The sequence below is a fragment of the Stigmatopora argus genome, chromosome 22 (assembly GCF_051989625.1).
Source record: "Stigmatopora argus isolate UIUO_Sarg chromosome 22, RoL_Sarg_1.0, whole genome shotgun sequence".
In the NCBI taxonomy this organism is placed as follows: domain Eukaryota; kingdom Metazoa; phylum Chordata; class Actinopteri; order Syngnathiformes; family Syngnathidae; genus Stigmatopora; species Stigmatopora argus.
Genome location: NC_135408.1, coordinates 662,501 through 688,861, shown reverse-complemented (window position 1 = coordinate 688,861; position 26,361 = coordinate 662,501). Strand labels below are relative to the sequence as shown.

The 26,361-nt window shown below is 42.5% G+C and overlaps 1 protein-coding gene across 7 annotated transcripts in view; it reads left to right on the top strand.

Annotated features, from left to right (window-relative positions):
• opcml (opioid binding protein/cell adhesion molecule-like) overlaps positions 1-26,361 on the top strand; it is a 141,483-nt gene that overhangs the window by 40,019 nt on the left and 75,103 nt on the right. For 6 of the 7 annotated variants that reach the window (XR_013298039.1, XR_013298038.1, XR_013298036.1 and 3 more), the window contains exons 3-6: positions 4,566-4,691; positions 18,984-19,121; positions 19,694-19,814; positions 20,704-20,855. Coding sequence is in view for 4 of the 7 variants with exons in the window: in XM_077591754.1 (XP_077447880.1) it covers positions 4,566-4,691; positions 18,984-19,121; positions 19,694-19,814; positions 20,704-20,855 (537 nt within the window). In the remaining 3 variants the exon portion in view is untranslated. Of the gene's footprint in view, positions 1-4,565; positions 4,692-18,983; positions 19,122-19,693; positions 19,815-20,703; positions 20,856-21,548 lie in introns of all 7 variants that reach the window. The other variant, XM_077591755.1, reaches the window with a different exon arrangement.

Genomic DNA, 26,361 nt, shown 5'->3' with positions numbered 1-26,361 from the left:
CCAGTTAGCCGTAGGGCACACAAAGAGACAAACAACCATCCACACTCTCAGTCATACCGCCACCAGCGGGAATTGTGCCCGAGCCTGCCCGCACCGTAGTCAGGCGAGTGAACCTCTACACCACGAGACAGCTATTACTTAATTTTCATTTCTTAATTGAATGGTGTGTTGCACATTTGTTACATCATACATATAATAAAACCAGCTGAATTACATGAAGTTGATTATTTATAAAAAGTTAATTCCTATAGAAACTCGTGCATAACTGGCAGACATTAAATCTTAGTTCATTACTGTTTGAAGAGTTGTCAAATGTATATTTTGCTAATGATCCTAATGAAGGTAGTCTGTCAGGTGTAACACAAGCTACTGAATTTGTCATCTCATGTCGTGCTAATTAAATCCCAAACCATCATGGTATTTTTAACCTCTTTGTCAGGTTCGCCATTAGACATTCCCAAAATCACACACAAACAAAGAGGAATAGACAATCTCCTGGATTTTCACTTGCAAGTAGAACAGCCGTTGAGACAGCTTCTCAAATGCATTCTGACCTTATATATATTTTCTGTTGCTTTTTTACATTTGGTGGCCCTGATTAGATCGATGTCTCAAAGGGAGGGGTGGAAAATGCAAGTGAGACATCTGGGTGTGTTTATTTATGTGTGTCCATGTGAGTTGAGCCTGTTACCTGTGTACAATAGTCAAAACAGATGAGGACTGAAACGTCAGTAAGTAGAACGGGGCGAAATGACAAAAATTGTTATCACGATAAAAAAAAAAAAAAGTTGGTATCAATAATTATCACGATGCCAGTCACATCTTATTTTGTTTAAAATTTGAAACTTCTGTAAATAAATAAATTACTTTCCTCCTTATTCACATATGAAAGTAACTCTGTTACCTTACTTTATAAGAAAATAGAATATGAAATATGATGATTTTAAAACGCATTTGTGTTCTGTTGTGCAATAAAGATAAGACATCTCCCTCCTTACACTATGAAAAGTAAAGAATAAAACCTCCAGAAATTTTGAAAGGGATCTTTATTTTTGTAAATGTGCCTTCGTTGCTGTGTAATATGAAATAAATAAACTAATCAACTGAAGACATCATCACTTTTGGCAAGCAGACTATTTTCAGCCTCACAAAAAGAAACTGTGTAAATTTACCTCACATATGGCCATTTACCCAAGCAGCTTGAGTGGTTAGCGCGTCGACCTCACAGCTCTGAGGTCCTGTGTTCAAATCTAGGTCATTGTGGAGTTTGCCTGTTCTCCTGCGTGGGTTTCCTCTGTGGTGGCATCTACACTGTTTTATGCAGTGGTCTGTTGGGGATGAGGGAGCACGGAGAGGGACAGGAAAAGCAGAACAAGGTGGTCAGGAGGTCTGTTCTGGACTGTCCTCTGTGGAGGAAGTGGGAAAGAGGAGAATGCTGCCCAGGAATGTCCAGCATGGACAGCACCTCCCACCCCCTGCATGAGTTTGTGGAGTCCCTCCGAAGCTCTTTCAGCAATAGACTGCTGCACCCTCATTGTAGGAAGGAGCGCTTCCGCAGATCATTCCTCCCATCAGCTGTCAGGCTCTTTAATAAAAGAAATGTCTGAATGTTAAGACCAACCGTAAGTATACATATGTATATACGTACGTATGTGTGTGTGTATATATATACATACACATACATATGTATATGTACATATATACATACATACACATGTATATGTACATATATACATACATATATATATACTATATATATGTGTATATATATATACACACATACATACATATGTATATGTACGTATATATATACATACACATGTATATGTACATATATACATACACATATACATATGTATATGTACATATATACATACACGCATCCATATGTATATGTACATATATACATACACACACATACATATGTATATGTACATATATACATACACACATATACATTTGTATATGTACATATATACACATTTCATGCAACATGCTTATTTATTTATTCACTTATTTATTACCAAAAATGTATTTTCCTGTGTCTGTATTCTCACTCTATTGCTACTGGACAGTGAATTTTCCCGAATACGGGATGAATAAAGTTTATCTAATCTAATCTAATGTTGCCGAATTTGGTGTAGCTCTTCTCGTAGAACTGTCGGACTTTGGCCTTGAATGGGGCGTTCCAGTAGACCTCGGGGGCCTGTAAAAATTTGCTGCAGCCTCCTGGAATCACGGCCACATCAATATGGAGCTTCTTCAATTGCTTCTTGGTGGCATCACTAATGTGAAAACAGTATGAATCCCAGGCAAGAAGGCGCTTGCCATCTGACCACCTTCTCAGGTTGAGAAAAAACTATTTCACCGGCATGCCGCTCTATTTTTCAAACTTTCCCATAGTGACGTTCCATTAGAGGTGCTGTTCAATTACAGGGTGCCGTTCTATTTTTCAATTCTTCCACCAAAGTGCTGTTTTATTAGAGGTGCCGTTCAAATAGAGGTGCCGCTCAAATAGAGGTGTATATATATATATATATATAAATGTTGGTTGAACTTTTTTAACCCAAGATAACAAGTTTTAGATTTTTCAGTGTTGTCAGATCATTACATAAAAAGGGGAAACACTTTGATATCAAATAAAAAAAAATTACAGGCTGTCCTCAAATGACGACAGTGGGTTAAGGATATTTTCAATAAGACTGCTCTTTGTGCACAGGTATTTAATAGGCATTTAAAAAAAAAAGAAATGCTAGTGAGAATTCACTTGGATCTTTTAGTGGGTTGCCTTGGTGTTGTCCTGCATCTCTAATCGCCTATTTTGGCCGTTATTGTCCGATCAGTTCGAGCTGCAACTCCACTGGAGCAGTTTTGGGGTCCTGTGACAAAAGACAGGCCACCAACTCAAGTGACTTGTCAATTTTGTCGAAATCCGAGCTTCAGATTTTCGATGACAGCAGACACCCGGTCAATCAATTCCTCTCCCCGTGTTTGTCCTTTCAGAGACTCCATTGTCAAAAACTCCCGTTATTTCAAAAGTGTCGTTGATACCTCAGATAAAAATGAAGAGCTGAACAGTGTCTTAAGAGTACAATGTGAATGACTGTCTTTTTGTTTAAGATGCTCTTGATATCTTCATCGATTAGTTCCACACGGCGAGTCACTGTCCGCCGTGATAAACTGATTATCTCAAATTTGTCTTTGGTCTCCGGGCACAAAATACATGCTATCTCTACCATACATTCTTTTAAAAACTTGCTGTCAGACAGTGTTTTGCTGCCCTTTGCTATTTTGAATGAAAGCATAAAACTGACCTTGGTACTTGACTGTTGAATGGCAGTTTGACTTTGTTGAGCCTTTACATTAGCTGCCAACTTCGGAGCAGCAGCTTCCCTTTCTTTTGTTGGCAACTGGCTAGCATAGCATGCTTTGTGGCAAAGTGCCGGCTAATATAATACTCTGCAAAAACTGCCACAGTTTCTTGGCATATTTGGCAAACAGCAATGATCGGTGTTCAGTGAAAAAATATTCAGTTGTCCACTCCGCATTGAACACTCGACATTTTATGTCCACTTTCCTTTTCTTTTGTCGCCTCATCTTTAAAGATGGGCTGATGGGTCGAGAAGGGTCAAAGGGTAAAGTACGCCTCACCTTAAAAAAGCCAATGTATCTACACTGCCGTCTAGTGGAAAACATTATAATTGCAGGGAAAATAAAAAAAAAAACAAGATTAGTAATTAATTTAATATTATCAAGTTCGGCGGGCCGGATTAAAACGTTTAACGGGCCGCATGTGGCCCCCGGGCCATAGTTTGCCCATGCCTGGCCTAGAGTGGTCGCTAGTCAGTCGTAGGGCACACAGAGAGACAGACAACCACTCACTCACACTGCCCCCGAGTGGGAATCGAACCCAGACTGCCCGTTCCAAAGTCAGACGGAAGAACCACTACAGGATTGGGTGGCTTGACAAAATTTATTTCACGAAAATTATTGTTATCATTTTATCGCCCAGCTCTATAAGTAAGACTCTTGGAGTGTTGATGGCAGGTTCCCAATACTCCAATGCATCCTGGCTCCACTTTGTTTAAACCGAGCAAAGCTTTCAGGAGCAAAGCTTATACTTCAAGGGAAGCAAGTATAATAATAATAATGTGCACATAACTAGGTTGAGCAAGGCCAAGTTTATATTTCATCACAGGCAAATGTATAACAAAATGAAATAAAAACCCTGACACGCGTAATATTGTTTTTTAATACTCTTTGTAGCCACCTCGTGGTGTAGAGGGTCACTCGCCTGACTTTGGTGCGGGCAGGCGTGGGCTCAATTCCCCCTGTTGGCAGTATGATTGTGAGTGCGTAAGGCCATTTTTCTCTCTGTGTGCCGTACGACTGACTGGCGACCAGTCTAGGGTGTAGTCTGCTTTTTGCCGGAAGACAGCTGGGTTAGGCTCCGGCAACCCCATAACCCTCTCGAGGATGGGCGGTATGGAAGATGAATACTCTTGGTTCAAGTACCATAAGCATAGTACAACTTATTAATCATGATGTACTATTTATCTTCTCAGTTCCAGCCAGAATCGCAAATATATCGAAGGACATCACAGTAAATGAAGGCAACAATGTCAATCTTATGTGCTCAGCAATGGGCCGACCAGAAGCAAGCATCATGTGGAGGTACCACTCTCCAAAAGGTAAGATTCGCTTCTCATAAATTCATAATGTTCCCTCACCATATATGGTGATACAGGTAGAAACATATGTCGTTCGATATAGATCTTTAAAATCTTTTGCTAAAAGTATTGTTGATCTTTTAGTCTAGGTGTATACAGTAGTACCACTATTTACGAAATCAATTGGTTCCAAAAACGGTTTCATAACTTGAATTTTTCACAAGTAAAGGCATATTTTACATTGAATTAGCATAATTAATTCCATAATGCTTAACCCTAGAATGGTAACCCTCTATTTCAGGGGTTACCTTTCACGTTTCTGAAATAGAGGGTTACCATGGTTACCGGGGAAAAAATGGGTACCCTTCATCGCACCGTCTTTCTTAGGACCCATTTTTTTCCCACGTTAACCATGGTAACCCTCAATTTCAGAAGCGTGAAAGGTAACCCCTGAAATAGAGGGTTACCATTCTAGAGTTAATGATCTCCCTAAACTTCCTAATTTCTAAAACTTATAAAAGTACAGATGCTCCCCTACATACGAACGAGTTAGGTTCCGAGCGATTGTTCATAAGTTGAATTTGTTTGTAAGTTGATTCAGTGCTATATAACTTATAAAAGTACAGATGCTCCCCTACATACGAACGAGTTAGGTTCCGAGCGATTGTTCATAAGTTGAATTTGTTTGTAAGTTGATTCAGTGCTATATTTTGTATTATAATTTATGTTTAAGGCCTATATAAGTATATTGAAGGTTGATATAAGTGCATTTGTATGTTTAAGGCTTGTATAAGTAACATGCATTGGTTTGTACTGAAATTTTTTTTTAATAAAATGGAGAGAATATGTACAGTACTGTATAGAGAGAGAGAGATTTATGTATTAGAAACTGGCCGAAAGAAGCGATCTAACGACGATTGCACAGTTTTCTTCTTTTCATCATAAATGACGCGGTAGCACTGTATGGCATCATTCAATTGATTTGCAAACTTTGTGCAACGTTCAATATTTGGGTCCTGCTGCTCGATCTTTCTGTTTATAAATGGTACTGACGGTCGAACGATTCAAGTTGTACATAAATGTGCAACGCTCACCACTCTCACGCGCATCAAGCTTCGTTATTATTGCCACTCGTTTCAAATGAAATGGCTTGCCCCTTCCTTGCAACTCCCTCAATAGAAGCCTTTCACTTTTTACCAATCATATTCAATAATGGATGCATGAGATATTTAATGATACAAATGAAAAAGGTTCTTTGCACACTGGAGATACATTCACGCACTTCCGCATTGCAACGAAAAAGAAGGTAGATGCTGGGTGAGCTGAGCTCTCACAGCGCCAGGCGTCGGTATTAGCGGCGGAAAGAAGTACTACTCCGAAAAAGGCGCGAAATACAAAATTGGACTTGCGAACATTTTTGGACTTAAACGCAATTTGCAGACATGTTCGTATGTACCGTTGTTCGTAAGTTGAATGTTCGTAAGTAGGGGAGCGTCTGTATACCAATTTTGTATTGTATGTAAATGTATGCAAAAAAAGAGAAAAAAAGATCGGAAAAACCTATCTTAAACTATTGAAATTAATAAGAAATGCATGGACATCTGACATGGGGTGGAATTGCGAGTGGCAGCTGAGGAAATGTCCGTAAACGCACATAAACACAATTTAATAACTTAAAATTATGTTACTCACACTCAGAATAAATCAAGAAGCAACTCCATGACGAACAAGGTTCGAAGGCATACAAATTAAGAACTCACGGGCGTTCGGAGCTGATCAGCCATAGTCCCGAAAAAAGATGAAAAATTGCCCACGAAGGGGGGCTTTTGATAAGTGGGTCTCCTCCGGTGGCAACTACACCATGCACCTGGAGCGTGCCGTTTCGAGTTGGGCTGGTGCCAAACTCCCGTTGGAGTCGCTAACTCGCACACAGCCTAGGCTGGATCTAGCATTTGCCTCACATTGTGTTATGATCACGCTGCGTCGCTGGGTCGTCGCAGCGCGATCGGGGGTATCTGTTACGGTCGCGCCGCGTCGTGTGACGCGACCGTGGATGTAGGTCGACCCAAATGCAGGAGGCAGGAGAGGACGAGGCATTAGCGTGATAAGGAGTCCTTTAATGGATTAACCAAAACGTGGAAAACAAACGTGGCCGCATGCGGCGCGCATACGGACAGAGGCAACAGAATGGCAACAGAATAACGACTGCTAGCTACCGCTAGCAACCGCTAACAACAGTCACTGGTGGTCATCGGCAGTGAACGATAGTGAACGATCCGGCGACGTGTGATGACGCGTCGCTTACTTAAATACAGGAACCGAAAGTAATCAATGGATTGGCTACAGCCGGTACGTGTCGACGGCAACCCAGGAGGGCCAAAAGGGCCACTCCTGACACATTGGTACTCGGACGTTTGGTCGCCGGACGTTTGGTCGCCGGACGTTTGGTCGCTGGACGTTTGGTCGCTGGATGTTTGGTTGCCGGACGTTTGGTCGCCCGGGAGGTTATTGATAATTACCATTTAAAAATGTTGCTGCAAATTATTATTTTGTCATACTTAATGCCCTATTAATTATTAGGCTAAAGAAAAGCTCCAAATTTCCCGTACTTTTATGTGACCTATATTGTATTTTGTTGGAGAACTTGTTAAGACCCTGACTGACGTCCCTTCCTAAGGGGACAACTCATGTACATACACACTCTTATACACTCACACGTCCGCTCAGTGAAACTGCTCAGGGCCATTGTTGGCTTTGATTGATGCGTAGACTGTTGTTTGGTACTCGGACGTTTGGTCGCCGGACGTTTGGTCGCCGGATGTTTGGTCGCCGGACGTTTGGGTCCGGGCGACCAAACGTCCGGCAACCAAACGTCCGGCGACCAAACGTCCGGTCACGGCTCACCTTGGTTCTATAGCAGAAGCTTTCTTTTAGCATTTGGGAGGTCAGGGAGGTGTTGGGAGAGCCAAAGGAAAAGCAACTTTAGCACAACAATTTAAACCAAAAACATACTGAAAATAGTAAGTGTTTTTACATTTAAGGGGATCTTTTATTTCGGTTGATGTTTCGTAACTTGGGACAAATGGTTTTCCATCAAAGCCTGAGTATTTTGTATGTGGAAGCATTCGTAAGTAGAGGCAATGCTATATAGTAAAATTAAATCTTCCAAAGATCCTACAAAAGTGTGACAGCCGAGACCTTTGAATAGTTCCGTAAATACCTGACGACATTTTACAGTGAGCTTGCGTGTGATGTCACAAAGGCTTTGCATATGTCTTAGCAACTTTTGTCACTTACTGTAGCCTTTCATCGTGTCCCCGAAATGAAAGTTCCTGCTTGCCCCAAAAAATGATGCAGTCTATCAAACGTTTTAAGATTTCCCTATTTTTCTTTACCTTTTCGTTGTGGCGCTCCGTTTCCCTGCGCACTTGCTCGCTGAACTGTAACTCCACTTGGGTTTCTAAAAAAGTTTTTGAGAGCACTGTTGCTTGTAAGTGTCCGGCAGTGCTTTGGTTCAACAAGTCAAATTTTCAAATCCAGTGTTGCTCCAAACACCATGTCGATCGGTGGCAAATAACAAGCACTCCCAGCAATACAATTTGCAGTGTTCCTTGGAGCCCGTGAGCCAGGGGTAGCGCTCGTAGTTAGCGAACTGAAAGTGGCGGACAAACCCTTTTGCCGGTTGTAACAGGCTTGCTAGCTTCGGAGTTGACCACCCTTTCTTAATGATGTCAATTTTTTTCTGGAAAAGTCCATCTGGAAAATGGCTTTGTAAGCAAATCTGCAACCAAATCCATTTGTTTTCCTCCATCGGCCATGGTGGGTGGAGTTTGCAAGCTGTGGCTGGCTCACAGAGAAGGCCTTGGTGTCACCAAATCGAATTCTGATTGGTTAAAGCAACAGTCTTATCGATGCTTGTTTAATGCAGCAGAGCCTGCAGGACTGATTGTGAAGGCCTTGAAGCAGATTTCTGACCCTGGCAACAGATAATGGCTGAAATGTGATTGGTTAAATCCTTCAATATGAAAACACACATCTGGAAGCAGTGCAACCAGGGGTAAAGCAATGAAAGGAAGCTAACAGACCATTTGGAATTATTTATGGACAAAATATAATTAACATCAGTCTGTGATTCAGATATTTCTTAAGCCAGCAGAGAAGGCCTTGAAGGCCCTGACGGCACACCACTGGTAGAACGCCTTTCCACGTCATTTACAAACGTAATTTTCAGAAGAATTTCCACAGGCGAGTTTCCAGGTGCTCCCCGAAACAATTTCTTTCCCTGTCGTGACGGGAAGACTCGGCGTGACATAATGGTGCTGACCGCGCCCACTCAATTTAGTTGTAAGGTAGGATGCTTTGCTCCCCGGAAAACTTTTTTTTCCTGTCGTGACGAGAAGACTCCGCGAGACACGATGGTCCTGGCCACGCTGACCCAATTTAGTTGTAAGGCGGTTCAGAAAATGAATGAATAAGTAAACCAGCATCAGAGTATTATAGAGCTACCATTTGCGACACTTAAAATGTCAATGTTTTTATATTATAAAGGCATCCTCACGCAATTTGTATTCCCAGCTCACATTATGTTACCTTTTGTGTCACATGTGCAACCAGTATCTTCACACTAGCATTGTCAAATGCCACAAGGGTGCCACAAGATTCTTCGCATGAATGCATCCCTAATGGAATGTTATTAATTATCATCAAGCAGAACTATCAGGGCTGAAGCAAAACAAACGAGCAAATCACACTCCCACTGTCAATTATCGCAAAATTACTGTACTCTATGCTAAAATTCAAAAGTTTAGAGTCACCCAGAAAATGTTGTGTTCTTCAGTCACACGTTTATTAAACAATTTAAAAATAAAAATAATGAAATATTCTAAGGAGAATCATATAGTGACAAATAATAGAGGTTATCAAAAATAATTTCTCCCATAAGCTTTGCTTTGGTCAAAGATTACTTCATTTGCAGCAATTACTGCATTGCAGGCTTTTGAATTCTAGCTGTTATTATGTTGAGGGGGGTAGGCGAGTGATTAGCAAGAGGGCCTCTCAGGTCTGGGGTCGAGGGTTCGATTCCAGGTCGGTCCTCACTGTGCAGAGTTTGCATGTTCTCCCCGGCTTACGGGGGTTTTCTCCGGGTACTCCAGTTACCTTCCACGTCCCAAAAAACATGCAAGGTAAGATGGTTAAACAAGTGGTCGGATATTCCTCCCATTTTTAATGTGATTGTGCTCCTTGAGATGTTTAAAGCTTGGGGAATCTTTTTTGTATCCAAAACGGGTTTTAAACTCCTCCACAACAGTTTCTCGGACTCCCCTGGTGTGTTCCTTGGTCTTCATGATGCTCTTTGCAGAACACAGTGCATTCAGAAGGAGACATGTTTACACACAGATGATTGTATTTCTCGTCATTAGTCATCATTGAATAATTTAGAGATCCTCCCTGAAATTCTGGAGTGAGTTTGTTGTACTGAAAGTAAAGGGGGAGAATAATATTGTATGAACCACTTTTCAGTTTTTTATTTGTTAAAAAAGTATAACATTGTTATGTTCGCCCTGGCTGGCTGCAGAGTCGAGCGTAACTCAGGAGCAGGAAATAGGGAACGAAAAGGGAGTGCTAGTCCACAACTTGAAGTTTAATGAAAAGAAATCACAAAAAAAACTTACAAACTTAAAACTGGGAAAATATTAACAAAGAAACCAACTCAACGAGGAATGACGAAGACGCACACCGATGAAAAAGTGACATAAGCAAAGACAAAAAATACTCACAGGGAGATGCTCACAAACACAGGGTTTAAATACACAGGCAGGGGTTGATGATAAAAATAGACACCAGGGTCACACAAGGGAAGGACAGCTAGAAAAGATAAAGCAGGTGAAACTCATGCAATCACGTAGACAGGGCACACAAGGAAACATCCAACCACCAAAAACCCAACAAAACATGACAATACCCCCCCTTAAGGGACGGATCCTAGATTTCCCAATTGAAACTAGTGTTCAAGAAAACAAAGGGCTGCAAGGGGCCCGGAGGAGAGCAAGCACACCGTCCACAGTAAAAAAAAAGCTGGATGTCCCCAAAAAAATCCCTTAGTCAGGCGGTCGTCCTGGCCGGCCTGCGAGGAAGCGGCGGGCCGGCCCATCCGGCGGTCGTCCCGGCCGGCCCACAAGGAAGCCGTGGGCTGGCCCGTCAGGCGGTCGTCCCGGCCGGCCTGCGAGGAAGTAGCGGGCTGACCGGTCCGTTGGTCTGGCCTGGCCGATCTGCGAGGAAACAGCGGATTGGCCCGTCCGGTGGTCATCCAGGCGGCCCGCGAGGAAGCGGCCAGGTGCCTCGCCCTGGACAGTCTCTGGAGGAACGACGTTGATGTTGCAGGCCACCTCGACGAGGTAGTACGAAGGGCTGTAGTGTGCCTCAACCGAGAAGCTGCCTTTAGAGCCGCCGCCATCTGGGCCCGAGCCTTCAGAGCTGCCGTCGTCAGGGCCCTCGCCTTCAGAGCCGCCACGGCCAGGGCCCAAGCTATCAGGGCTCAAGCCATCAGGGTCCGTGCCTTCATTCCCACCGCCGTCAAGCCCCTGGCCTTCAGAGCTACCACCGTCAGGATCCCCGCTTTCAGAGTTGTCACCGTCAGGATCGCTGCCTCTGGGCGAACGGTGTGGCCGGCCGGTGGCCCGAACGCCGGATTCAGCGTCTGGGGGAGGAGTATGCCACCACTTTCCCAACATTAAAGGAAAAAAAAAATCTTCGGCCGTCAATGGCCAGGAGTCTGAGACGGGTAGGCGGGTGGTGGAAGCTCGGCCATCGACAATCTCCTCCTGCCCTGCCCCAGCGCACGCCGCTGCCTCTGACCAAATTGCGTGGCCTGTACAGCGGCCCGAACGCCGTCCTCCCCAGCATCACAGCGAGGTGTGGCAGGCTGGAAGAATGTGTCTGGACATACAGACAACCTCCCTGAGCACACAGAGGATCAGTGTGAGCAACATCAGAAGTGCTTGCTATGGCCACACTCCAGTATCACAACTGCCATCATGTGCATTTTTACGACCCATAAATGATCTAGTTATAATAAAATTCAATGGTTAATATCCATACATAAAACATCTTAATAAATGTCACTAGAACAGGAGTGGTCAAGTCCCGTCCTCGAGAGCCCCTATCTAGTCTATTTTCCATATCTCCCTCCACCAACACACCTGAATCAAATAATCTGGATCGTTATCAAGCTTCTGGACACCTTGTTGATGAGTTGATCATTTGATTCAGGTGTGGTAGAGGAGGGAGATATGGTAAAGAGACTGTATAGGGGCACTCGAGGACCGGACTTGGCCACCCCTGTACTACAATATGCACAAATCTGACTAAAATTTTACATTATTTTTCACTCCTGTCCTTCTCACTTCTCATTCTAATTGAACTGACTTTTCTGCTGAATGTGTCGCTTGAGGTGGTCAAGCTTCCAATTAGCACATCTTTTTCCATTGGAAGACTCGCTTACAACTTTAGTTTCGCTTCATGTTTTGCAGAGCAGACCCTTCTCACTTGAAAAAGAACATTCCTCACCCAGTTTCACCACATGTTCTGATATTTGCACTCGGACAGCCGTTCCAACTTAAAAGAAGCGCTGTTCTCTTTTACTTTGGTTTGGACAGTCGACGTATCAAATTCATTTAGCAGTGTTAGCATTAGCGTCACTTAACTCTGTCGCACTGTACATGCCGTGATTGGCAGCGTAATATAATTGCATTGTATCCTAGGATTGACTGGACACCTGTCACTCACTGAATTACACAGCAAAATCGTACCGAAATAAAAGTTGTTTGTAGTGCCTACACTGCGCAGGGTAGATTTTCTTGTGCGCTGAGAGTATGCGACCAGTGCGCAATTGTGGAGTTGCGCAGCTTAGAGGGAACATTGCCGCTGGGCCCGTCACTGGTATATTGGTATTATGTTATGTTCGCCTCCTAGGCGGAGCCGAACCCAGGAGGAGGAACGAAAAGGGAGTGCTGGTGCACAAACTTAAAAACACAACAGAAAAAACCTTACAATGTTAAAACTGGGAAAAAATTAACAAAAAGACAGACTCAAAGGGGAAGAACAAAGATGCACACCAAGCAAAAAGCCAAATAACCAAGGACAGAAAATACTCACACAGACAGGAGTTGATGACAATAACAAACCTCTGTGTTACACAGGGGAACGAGAGCCAGAAAAGACACAGCAGGTGAAACTCATGCAATAACGTAGACAGGGAACACAAGGAAACATCCTCTGCCAGGCGCTACAGGACCATAAAAGCCAAGACAAAAAGACTCAAGGACAGTTTCTTCCCAAGAGCCGTCACCATACTCAACTCCATTCCTGCACCTAGGAGAAGCTAATCAAGACTTATGCTGCACTAAAACTCCATAGGCTGCCTGCGCTAAAACTCCATAGGCTACTAACCACTTTAGTCACTTTTGTACCTTCTTATTTATGTGACCACTTATGCATGTTGATTACTTATCTATGTTGACTACTACTTATTCATTATGTTGACTAAATATTTATTTTTTACTTATTTATTGATTTTTTATTATTTATTATTATTTATTGATTTATTTATTTATTATTTATTGATTTGTTTATTTTATTTATTTATTGATTGATTATTTTACTGTTCCTTTCTTTGTTGTTGTTATTTGTGCACTTCCCCACTTATTTATGTTGTTATGTATTTATTACATATTCATCAATTATCAATTTATTATTAATATTCATTGATCATTTATTATTAATCTCTTTGTTTGTTGTTGTTATTTCTGTACTTCGTTGTGAAGCTTTAAATCTCATTATACTTGTATAATGACAATACAAGCATTCAATTCAATAACTACTCAACGAATATCAAGACACCTTAAAATAATCCCTTGCACTAAACACCAACGAATCCCCTGCTTAGACACACTACACAGTCCCAACATGCTTTTTGGTCATACATTTGACCTACTCGCTCAGTAATTTTCCAAACTTTACAATCAAATGCACACACTTAAGCATGATAAAATCCTTCATCAATCTTCACATCCTTGAGAGTACAGGGAGACAGACAAACGAAAAACATGAAGACACAGGACAGTAACCACCCAATACAACTGAAAAAGTTATTCTTTTTTGGTATTATCACCCCAAATTTTGTGTTTTCATAACCACCCTTATCCATTTTCTTTTTATGTCTTTCATGTTGAAGTTACTTTAAACTGCAGATGGATTTTTTGTGTGTGTGGATATTAAGCTGGCCAGCAAAGTCACAGTTAGTCAACCATCAATAGAGATCTATTTTTAGAATCTATTTTTGATGGGCATCTACAACTTCCAATCTCTACATAGCTCTTTTTGTTTTTGGTGGTCCTAATCAACATGGTATTTGATTTATCCATTTTTTAGAGTCAGCGTCTTACACTTCAGAGTGTCTAAACCAGAGGTCTCAAACCGATTCCCCAAAGAGCCGCAGTGGGTCCTGGTCTATGTTTCAACCGATCCGGTGTCGACAGTTTAACCAAGGCCGTTCTAAAATAAGTAGCACCTGGCTGCAATCAATTGATTAAACTTGCTCATTCTCTAAGTACACACACTTTTAAGGTGTCAGCTTGTTTGGTTTAAATGAAAACCTGCACCCCCTGCGGCCCTTTGAGGACCGGTTTGAGACCGCTGGTCTAAACTGACTTTCCCAGAACCGGGTGCCAATTACTTTCCTTCTGTAGTAATCCTTCTATCACACTTGGCAGAAGATTCTTGCCTCTGGTTCTATAAACGGTTGCCTCTAAAATCTCCTGTGCAATGACAACTCATTCTCTAAGTACACACACTTCGGAGTTTGAGTACTAGTACAGGACATTGGCGCCGTTTTTATCATTTTATAGACTACCTTTCTCTTTCACCTGATAGTAACTAGTATTGTCCATGTTTTATACCCTCACCGGTATGGTAAAAAAAGGTTCTGAGATGTTGTGGTCAGGCTCTCTTTACAAAGCCAATAATCATGTGTGTGATCTCCCAAGGGCGACCCGGTGGAGCGAGTGGTTAGTGCATCGGCCTCACAGCTCTGGGGTCCTGGGTTCAAATCCAGGTCATGTCATTCTGTGTGGAGTTTGCATGTTCTCCCCAGGTCTGCGTTGGTTTCCTCCGACTGGGATAGGCTCCAGGGTATGCGGTGTTTTGGTCGCCCCGTCTTTTGGTCGCCGGTCTTTTTGGTCGCCGGTCTTTTGGTCGCGGTTTGGTCGCCCAAATGATCGGCTGCTCCCATCTACTGTCAATTTAATAATAATAATAATAATCGGACATAGGCCCTGTCGTCATCATCAACAACAAAAGCCTACTTGTCATCACACCCAGAAACTGCGCATGAAGAAATTGGTAGTGCTTCTCCATAAGGTGCGTTTACTCGGCAAAATACCTAAATCAGTGATAGTTACGGACTCGTAATTTGGCACTCTGCTGTTATGGATACCTCACGTAACCCCCCGAGCAGGTCACTTACCTCTCACTGTCTTTCACTTACCTTCAGTCAGCTAGTAGGAGGCAGATCACCACCCAAACATCTTTTGATATTACCTCAGAAGGGAATGTGTGTTGTGTTACTGCAAATTTAGAGTTCTGATGGATGTGGGGAAAAAACTGTCCTTAAGCCTATTTGTCCATACTTTGTGGGACCTATAGCGTCTGCCAGAGGGCAGCAGCTGGAACAGATTGTGACCAGGGTGGTATGGGTCCCCTATGATGTTCCTGGCTCTGCTGAGGTAACGAGGGCTGGCAATGTCTTCCAGTGAGGGCAGAGAGCAGCCGACGATCCTCTGGGCAGTGTTAATCACTTTCTGCATGGCCAAAGCAAAGTCACAGATGGTGTTTTTATTGAAGCAGTAAAACTTACAAATTCTAGCAACCTTCATTCTCTGGGAGAAATAAGAGCATTCATTTAACACATCGGCTGCTGCCATCGACTGTCATAGGCGTACAATGAACTCGGAGGACTACAGAAACCCGGATCGATTCGCGAACAATGTAAAGTACCTGCAAGCCATTGCATACAATTTGTAATAAAAACTCCCATCTGTGAATTCCCTTTGTACATAATTTGTAAGTTTGTATTTGTAATTTGTGTACAGAATTTGCAAGTTTTACTGCCAGAATTTGTAAGTTTTACTGCTTCAATAAAAACACCATCTGTGAATTTGCTTTGTCTTCTTTTTAATAAATTATTTTTACTTATTGCCTTTTATTTTAATGTCAAAATTCCGGGCTAAAAGTATACTAAGACTTTTATTTGTTTGATAAAAATGACCATCTAAAGTATTTCAACATTGCAAGTTCTCCCAGAGAGAATGAAGGTTCATTGGACGCCTATGACAGTCGATGGCAGCAGCCGATGTGTTAAATGAGTGCTCTTATTTTTCCCAGAGTGAATGAAGGTTTCTAGAATTTGTAAGTTTTACTGCTTCAATAAAACACCATCTGTGAATTTGCTTTGTCTTCTCTTTAATAAATTGACAGTAGATGGCAGCAGCCGATCATTTGGGCGACCAAACCGCGACCAAAAAGACCGGCGACCAAAAGACCGGGCGACCAAAGGCGACCAAAAGACCGCGACCAAAAGACCGGCGACCAAAAGACCGGCGACCAAAAGACCGGCGACCAAAAGACCGCGACCAAAAGACTGGCGACCAAAAGACCGGCGACCAAAAGACCGGCGACCAATCGACCGCACACGGGCTCCAACACCCCCCGCAACCCTAATGAGGATAAAGCGGTTCAGAAAATGAGATGAGGTGTGAACCCCCGTCTCTGGACCTCGTTTCCAATCATCTTAAAGCTTGGCTGCTGGATGAACAACATTGTGATCACAACACTGCCTGGACCTGTACTACTTTGTATGTATCATTGTTTCTATGCTGCTTTCTATTCTTTTGCCCTGTTTTTTTCTTCCCCTCCCCCTACTCTTGCCTTATTGATTTTATCTTGCATTTTTAACATTAACCTGCACAAGGGACTAATGATGGAAATTAGCCTTTGGCTCTAATTTTCTATATTTACATGTATATGTTCATTTATATTTATTGTCCCTTTATTAAATAAATTAAACTCTCTCCCTGGAGAACTACCAGGGGCAGACTGTGCTCCTCAATAGGAACCAGAGACTGGGTACTCATCTGCAGCATAAAGAAACACTGGCTCGATCCAAAATGAGGGAGGGTCCTTACAAAATACTGCTAACTACACCAATGGCCTTGAAAGTAGGAAAAAAGAGACGGATCATAATTTTCTACTGTTGTTGCCTTTGTAAATTGTGTTTGTTTGAACCATATAGGAATGAGACATTTAAATTGGGGACTGTAAAAGAGACATTGTGGGCCACCATTGCAAAACAACACAACACACGTTCAGACCAGGGAGCTGGGGAACTGAATTTGGCGACCTCGGTCCGAAACAAGATCTGCCGGGATGCTGTGTAGATGGGAGACGTGCTGGGTGAGAAGGTCGGTAGTCTCACTGACTATAGTAAGTTCATGGAGAGGAATGATTGAGCTTCCGGGGAGAACCTATCGACCGTTGTGAGGATAGCACTCTTTCCTTTGGATCTAAGGGGGCTGGTGACAAAATCCACGGTGATCAGCGACCAAGGACGACTCGGGATGGGCACCACATGTAGCAGTCCGTAGTTGTCTTGCTGCGAGCGCAGACTGAGCACACGAGGACGAACTCACGGGTGTCGGCCTTCATAGTCGGAAACCTGAACTACTGTTACCAGACAACCTGTGCCCTCCTGGAGGTGAGGGCAAAAGGGTTTTCTGCAATTTTACTGTAACTTTGGATGAACAGATGCTAGAAATTGGCAAAGCCCAGGAAGTACTGTAGCTGCTTTTGGTCCGTGGAACGAAGCAAATCCTGGACTGCTGTGACCATGGCTGGGTCCATGGGTCCATACGTATTTCCCCGTTGCCTATGATAGGAAGGTGTCCGCGGGGATGTGACTCACATTTCTCAGTGGGGTTTATGCAGACGCAAACTAAAATATGGCTCAAACTTCGAGTCAAGGTGCGGGAGGGGATATTTTTATTTAATGTTGATTCTGTTCAGTGCCTTGTAGTCGGTGGAGGGTCTCAGCCCCCTGTCCTCCTTTTCCATGAAGAAAACCCCTGCTCCTACCAAGGAAGAGGACAGGCGGATAATGCTGGTGGCCTGTATTGGCTCTCCGCTTTCAGAGATGTATAAACATTTTACTCTAATCTATTCTATTTCACTCAATCTAAACATCTAAATTTGAGGCACTTATGAATTTTTAATGGCGGAGGACAATAATAGAGTATATTTGAAGAATGACGTGTGGATATCCCCCTGATATGTGGAACAACGGAGAACAAAGGTGTCACCGTTGATGGCCTAAATGAGGAAAAGTACTGCATGTGGCACAGCAGATTAACATAATTTGTATATATAGTTGTGTGTGATGGGGACCAACTTCTCGGAGGTAGGAGACAACTGGTGATGAGGCAGCGGTCCAGCTGGCATAAAATAGTGGCTTGGCTTGTGATTGCTTGCACTTGTCATCACCCCACCCGTCTGAAGTTGGACCCATCACAGAAAGGACTCAGGGAGGAGAGGCAGGGGCCCTGAGCATTTTGGAGATACTTAATTATTCTTGCTTTAGTTGCTATGATAGTGATTGTCATAAACCATATCAAGGTCCGTGTGCGGTCGTTTGGTCGCTGGTCTTTTGGTCGTCGTCTTTTGGTCGCCGGACTTTTGGTCAAGGCCTTTTGGTCGTCGTCTTTTGGTCGCCGGACTTTTGGTCGTGGTCTTTTGGTCGCGGTCTTTTGGTCGCCCGGACCCAAACAACGGGCGACCAAAAGACCGGCGACAAAACAAGGTAAAACAACACGGTCTACGCATCAATAAAAGCCAACAGAGGCCCTGAGCAGTTTCACTGAGCGGACGTGTGAGTGTATAAGAGTTTGTATGTACATGAGTTGTCCCCTTAGGAAGGGAAGTCTGTCAGGGTCTTAACAAGTTCTCCAACAAAACACGATAAAAGTACGGGAAATTTGGAGCTTTTCTTTAGCCTAATAATTAATAGGGAATTAAGTATAACTAAATAATAATTCACAGTTTGTATTTAGGAAATTTGAGCAACAATTTAAATGGTAATTATCAATAACCTTCCGGGCGACCAAAAGACCGGGGACCAAAAGACCGGCGACCAAACGACCGAGTACCATCAAGGTCAGTGGTAAAAGTTATTTGTCTTATGCAATGTCCACCCCCTTCTTTTTGCAGGCACACATACATTTGTAACAGAAGGAGAGCACCTGAAAATAGCTGCCATCACCAAAGATCATTCTGGATCTTATGAATGCATTGCTTCCAATGATATCTCACCCCCTGATGTTAGGACGGTGCAGGTTGCAGTCCATTGTAAGAATTCAATTCATCCTATAATTGTTTTCTGTTGTCGTTTCATAAAAAATGGTGAATCAATACAAAAAGCTTTGTGGATGATAGCATTTCATGTGCAATTATATAATGAGATTTATAGATAAGGTTATTGGTTTTTAATGAACAAATACTTACACAAGAAATATCTTTGTTCAAGTTCCTGCCACTCAACCATGCACAAATAGTACTGCCAGAATTATTATTCTTTGTCCTGTCTTTAGTGCATACTTTTTTCTTTTCAAGGTGAAAAAAAAATCCTTCCACTCCTATCCTTTCCTTTACACACAGAAAACATTACTTGTGTATTTCTAAATGCTTCTGAACTGTGTATCTACATTGTAACACAACATTCGTTCTTAAGCATTTTTACAGCAGTATAAATGAAAATAAATAAATGATGTTCTTTGAAAACGCCGAAAACTAAAAATCTGACAAAAAAAGATTATCTTGTATGGTTCATGAAAATGTCTTTACTGTATACAATAAACACAGTTTAATCAAAATATTTTCATTTTTTATCTAATCAGAATTTTAAAAAAATATAATTTTAGATGCTCCCTTAATTTCTAAAGCAAGGGGAACTGGCACTGCAGTTGGACAAAAAGGAGTTCTTCAATGTGAAGCATTGGCTGTACCTCAAGCACATTTTGAATGGTACAAAGAAGATCACAGGCAAGTTTTCTACATCATCCATCCTAGATGAAATCAAATTGCATTTTCCTCTACCAGGTTGGAAAAAAATACTATGTGCTTGAAACTGTACACCACGGGTGGCCATGTCCGGTCCTCGAGAGCCCCTATCCAGGCTGTTTTCCATGTCTCCCTCCACTAACACACCTGAATCAAATAATCAGGATGGCTATGAAGCTTCTGGGCATCTTGCTGATGAGATGATCATTTGATTCAGGTGTGGTAGAGGGGGGAGATATGGAAAACAGACTAGATAGGGGCTCTCGGGGACCGGACTTGGCCACCCCTGGTGTAGAGTTTCAAGCACATAGTATTTTTTTCCAACCTGGTCCAGACTTGCCCACCCCCATGTGACTTTTGTCATCCATCTCAGTTTAAAATAATTGCAAAGCTCATTTTAAGATAACTGTGCAAAAAGTAGTAAAACATTTGGAAATTAAGTACAAGAAAGGTCACATTAAATTGACTTGTTAGGAATCATCCATTTTTCCTTCACACTGAACATTGACCATACCCCCCAATATTGCTAATATTGGTGCATTTTACAGGAATGGACAATAATTGTCTATTTCAATTTAGGAGATTTTATTGATAGAAATTAATGCAGGATTTAGTATATTAACGCATTTACTGTGCACTTAGTGCCACCCACCCAGTAATAGCAATATTGCTACACACATATAATGTTTATGGTTCAGATGCCTGTGAATTGTGTGTGATTTCGTATAACGTATCCCCACTTCAAAGACACAGACAGAGAGACAGTCAGAGAAAAACATTTTGATGAGTCAGTATGCTTTAACCTCGTATCATTCAAAGAAAACAGTTTTTTTGTTTGAGAAGATTTTGATGATTCCTGTCTTTCTTTTAGGCTTTTTGATGGAATAAATGGGATTAAGATCGAGAATCAAGGCAAACAGTCAACGCTAATCTTTTTCAATGTTTCGGAAGAAGACTATGGGAACTACACATGTGTTGCTGAGAACAACATGGGCATTACTAATACCAGCATAGTTTTTTATGGTGAGTTTAATTGGTTGATTCATACCATAGTCAAATCTCATGACTATGCCACCCGTCAGAACTGAGCAAAAGTGGCATAGTAACTGTGATAACTTTGCACTTTATATAACTGTTAATATAACCATAACAGCAATAGACGGCGGAGCCAGGGTTCACACATGTGTAGCTCTTTATTGCAACACTCAGAACGGACACACAACACCACTCCATCCGGGTCACGCTGTATTACACAATGGTCACTAGGTGGCGTGGTTAAACATACTTGTATAACCTGAGGCAATTAACATTTCTAGTATCAATATATTGCACTCCTCCCCCTTTAACTATGAAGTTCCTATTAAGACTTAACACTCAACTTCAAAAATTATCTTTGCCTCATTAACTTTTTATAACTTTACTTCTCAATTTGTAACTAAATTATTACTGCTAACACAACCATTAGACTCAATATTTCAGTCTTTGACATTCCAATCTCAGGAACTCTTTTTCACATTTTTGTATGAACAGGAACTCTTATTTTAGGAACGGCGTTCCTCACAACCGATCACAAATTCAGTCGCTTCGGAGGTGCTCTATCTCTCACTGGGTACCTGCGCCCTAACACCTCTGGGGAACTGACTGCTTGGTTGTAAGGTGTAACTGCCTTGTCACAGGCCACTGAGCCTGGTGAAGATGTTACATGTGTCTCTTCAGGTGAGTACGGGCTACCACCTACTGCTCCAGGTGTGCCTTTCCCCCCACATCTGCGTGAACCACCACAGGGTAGTTGTTTGTGATGTCCAGCTGCTCATCCGGGAACTCCAATGTCTCTGGTCTGGACGGTTGGTTGTACAGCAGATGATCAATGTGGATCGAGCGTCGGCTCACACCATTCCACACCAGGTAGGTGACTGGTCCGAGTCTGTTTTCCACTGTTCCTTTTGTCCACCTCTCCTTTCCTCCACGGAAATTCTGGATCAGGACTGAGTCTCCCTCAGACAGATGTCTCAGCTTGGAGGCGGTTTTATCATGATAGTGTTTCTGCTTCCGTTGTTTTGCTTCCACCACTCGAGCGAGATCTGGTTTCAGTAAGCTGAACCTGGTCCTGATTTGACGTTTGAGAAACAGTTCAGCTGGTGTACATCCCGTAACAGTGTGCGGCGACTCCTGTATGCCATCAGGAAGTTAGCTAGCCTGTGCTGCATAGTTATTGTGACCTTTTGTTTCTTCTCCTCGAGTACTTGTTTCAGCAGTGATGCTTTCACTGTCTGAACTGCTCGCTCTGCAGCTCCATTGGAAGTGGGATGGTAAGCTGGTACCAAAGTTTGTTTTATTACGTTGCTCAGCAGGAATGTCTTGTACTCCTGCGAAGTGAATTGAGGTCCGTTGTCAGAAACAATCTCCTCAGGAAGCCCGTAGGAAGAAAAAATGTTCCGCAACACCTCAATCATTTTAGCTGCTGTGGTTGTTGCCATGGCGATGACCTCAAGCTATTTTGAATGAGTGTCCACTATTACTAAAAAGTGGTGTTGGTCTTTCTCTGCAAAGTCAATATGTATTCGCTGCCAAACTCTAGTCGGCCATTTCCAGAAGTGTAGAGGTGCGGCTGCAGGTAGTTTCCTCACTCTCTGAGAGGCTTCACATTGTTGTACTGTATGTTCTATTTCACTGTCCAACTGCGGCCACCACAAGTAGCTCCTGGCCAAGGCCTTCATCCTGCATCCTCCAGGGTGTCCTTGGTGAAGATCATGCAGTTGTTGCTCTTGGTGTGCTGGTGGAATGATAACTCAAATTCCCCACAATATGCAACCTTGTTCCACAGACAGTTCATTTTTCCTGAAAAAGTATGGTTTCAGTCTCTCGTCCTTGTTTTGACTTGGCCATCCAAACCGAGTCAGCTCCAGAACTCTGCATAGGACTGGGTCCTTGAGAGTGCTCTGTGCGATCTCTGTAGCTTGCACGGGAAGCTCATCCACTACTGAGAAATAGAAGATGCTGTTTTCCTCCGCTGTGTTATCCTTTTCCTTCTCCGGCAGTCTAGATAACGCATCTGCGTTGGCATTTTCTGCTGACGTTCTGTACTCTATACTGTAGTCATAAGCCATCAGTCTCAGCGCCCAGCGCTGCATTCGCAGAGCAGCTAAAGTGGGAATTTCAGACTTGGGTCCCAAAATAGCAAGAAGGGGCTTGTGGTCAGTTATTAAACTGAACTTGCGGCCATATAAATATTTATGAAATTTGGGCACGCCAAAAATTATGGCCAAAGCCTCTTTCTCTATCTGACTGTATTTGCTTTCTGCCTCTGTCAATGTACGCGATGCAAATGCGATCGGTTTCTCATCTTCATTTTCCATTATGTGAGACATGACAGCCCCGATTCCATAAGGGGATGCATCTGAAGCTAATCTCAGGGGTTACTTGGTGTCATAGTGCACTACTGCTGAGCTTTTTACTAACTGTTCTTTTGCATCTTTGAATGCTGCTGCACATTTAGTAGTCCATTTCCAATCAACTTCCTTCTTCAGTAGTTGATGTAGCGGCTGCAGCACCGTCGACAGGTCTTTCATGAACCGACCATAATAGTTTAATAGTCCTAGAAAAGACCGTAGCTCTGTGACGTTTGTAGGCTGGGGTGCATTAACGATGGCTGCAACTTTTGTCTCAGTGGGGTGCAGTCCCTCCTTATCTATCAGATGCCCCAGGTATTCTACTTTCTCCTGCATGAACTCACATTTTGCTCTTTTCACTCTTACCCCGTAGCTCTCCAGGCGGCTCAGTACCTCCTCCAGATTCCTCAGGTGTTCAGCTCTTGTTTTTCCTGTGACCAAAATGTCGTCTAAAAAACAGGTCACGTGCTCCAAGCCTTGGAGGATCTGGTCCATCACATTCTGAAACATAGAAGGAGCACTGGACACTCCGTGTGAAAGTCTATGATACACATACAGTCCTTTGTGAGTATTTATTGTCAAATACTTTTCTGAGTATTTTTCTAACTCCAGCTGTTGGTAAGCATGTGACAAGTCTAACTTGCTGAAAAGAGTGCCTCCAGCTAGGGTGGCAAAAAGGTCTTCAACGTTTGGTAGTGGATAGGTCTCCTCTTCCACACTTTGATTTACTGTGACCTTATAGTCTCTGCAGATACGAATTGACTTGTCTGCTTTGGGTACCACTACTATGGGCGCGGCCCAGTGACTATGTTCTTTCTTTGAGATAATGCCAGCTTTTTCTAGGCAATTTAACTCAGTCTCAACTGCATTCTTTAATGCATACAGCACTGGTCTGTCCTTCCTGAAGATCGGTTTGGTATTTGGCTTTACTGTAATGTTGGCCTTAAAATCCCGAATAGTGCCTAACTCCTCAGCAAACACTGCTTTGTGTCTCTGCAACACTGTATCCACATCTGCGTTGTTACAGCCCCTTGCTGGTATAACTGAGAAGATGCTTGCCCAGTCCAGTTTGAAGTTTTTGAGCCAGTTACGGCCAAGTAGGGCTGGTCTGTCACCTTTTACGATCACTAGTCACCACTCTGGTTTCCATATTTTACCTTGGCCGTCACTTGTCCCATCAAAGGAATGTTCTCTCCGGAAAAAGTTGACAGTTGCACTTTGCTTACTTTCAATGGCAGATGAGAGAGATGCTTCTTATACACTATTTCAGAAACAAGTGTTACAGCAGCTCCTGTGTCGAGTTGCATCTCTATAGGAGTTCCTTCTAATATGACCTCTACTGTCATTTCCTTCTTCCAATTTCCGACAGCATTTGTGGGATACACGGCATTCAAGTTATATGACTCACACAGTTCATCATCAACATTTCCTGTTGTCTCATTTTTATTTTCCTTTACATACTGTGTGTGTCCTTGCCAATTTTTAGTTTTACACATCCTCACTGTGTCCTACTTTTGAACACTGGTGACATGTCTCTACTTTATACCTGCATTCATGAGCGGCGTGGTTGCTAAGTCCACATCTGTAACAGATTTGATGATTTTCTCTTCTCTGTGGTCTGAAATTTCCACTTGTGGTTTTACTTTTCCAATCGCTGGTGGCTGGTTGGTATTTCCACGCACTTTTGCTTGTCTTCTTCTGGTCAATCTTATTTACTGTGGCAGGTTATTTCATTTTGCTGGCGAACTCCAACGTATTCTTTGATGCCATTTCCATGGATAACGACAGTTCACATGTTTTTTTAAATGTTAGATCTTGCTCCGTGAGTAATCTTCTCTGAATAGCTTCCACTCTCAATCCACAAACAAATCTGTCTCTCATTGCTTCATCTAAATGGAGACCAAATTCTCAGTGGCTGGATAGCTGCTTAACGCCACAATATAATCTGACACAGACTCGTTTTCTTTCTGATTCCTTTTTTGAAATTTGAATCGCTCCGCGATCACCAGCGGTTTCGGTTTGTAATGAGATGATAATCTTCCGCTTAGCACATCATACGATAGGCTACTTGGCTTATCTGGTAAGCAGAGGTTTTTTAACAGTCCGTAAGCTTCTGCACCAATTATAGAAAGGAAAACATTGGCTTTTTTACCTTCCTCCACTTCGTTTATGATCATCCATTGCTCAAACCTTTCCAAGTAAGACTCAAAATCTTCTTGAACTTCCTTGTATTCGCCGAGATTTCCAATGAATCTGGCCATGATGCAGTGCCGCCGTTAGTTTAGCAACTCTTGCTAATGCTAGTTTGCAAAGTCACGTTACCTCCTTGTAACGCCTTAATTTCCTCGTTCTGAAACTTTTAATCCCTACCGTCTTGAAAGGGATCCCATCCTCGTCGCCACTGTGATAACTTTGCACTTTATATAACTGTTAATATAACCATAACAGCAATAGATGGCGGAGCCAGGGTTCACACATGTGTAGCTCTTTATTGCAACACTCAGAACGGACACACAACACCACTCCATCCGGGTCACGCTGTATTACACAATGGTCACTAGGTGGCGTGGTTAAACACACTTGTATAACCTGAGGCAATTAACATTTCTAGTATCAATATATTACAGTAACGAAGGTTTTTAATAATAATAATAATAATAATAATAATCGGACATAGAAAAATGGTTTTATTGTAAAAAACGAAAAGGCTTTATTTTCTCATGTAATCCATCAGCTCAGTCCAAATTGATTTCACTCAGGCACAATGGAATCACAAAAAGGAAAAAGAGGAATGGAATGGACTATATGACAGAGAGTGAGCAATAATTAATCTAAAGATAGTTTTTCACTTGACTTATGCTTGACACCAGATCACCGCTGCCTGTTGGGCTAAGTCAGTCCACACAAGAATATAGTGCTGACATTAATTGCATCCTTCTTGCTGAGAATGCCCTTCACAGTGGTTCTCTTAAATTCGCCTCCCCATTTCCTGCTTTTCTCCCTGGCTAGGTTGGGCTGATTCGACTCCTTCTTCGCACCATCGATTATCTCCTTCTCCTGCATCGTAAAGATGGTTCTCTTGCGTTTCTGAGCTGACATTGTGGGATACATTTTAAAAATAAATGAATTAAAAAATACAA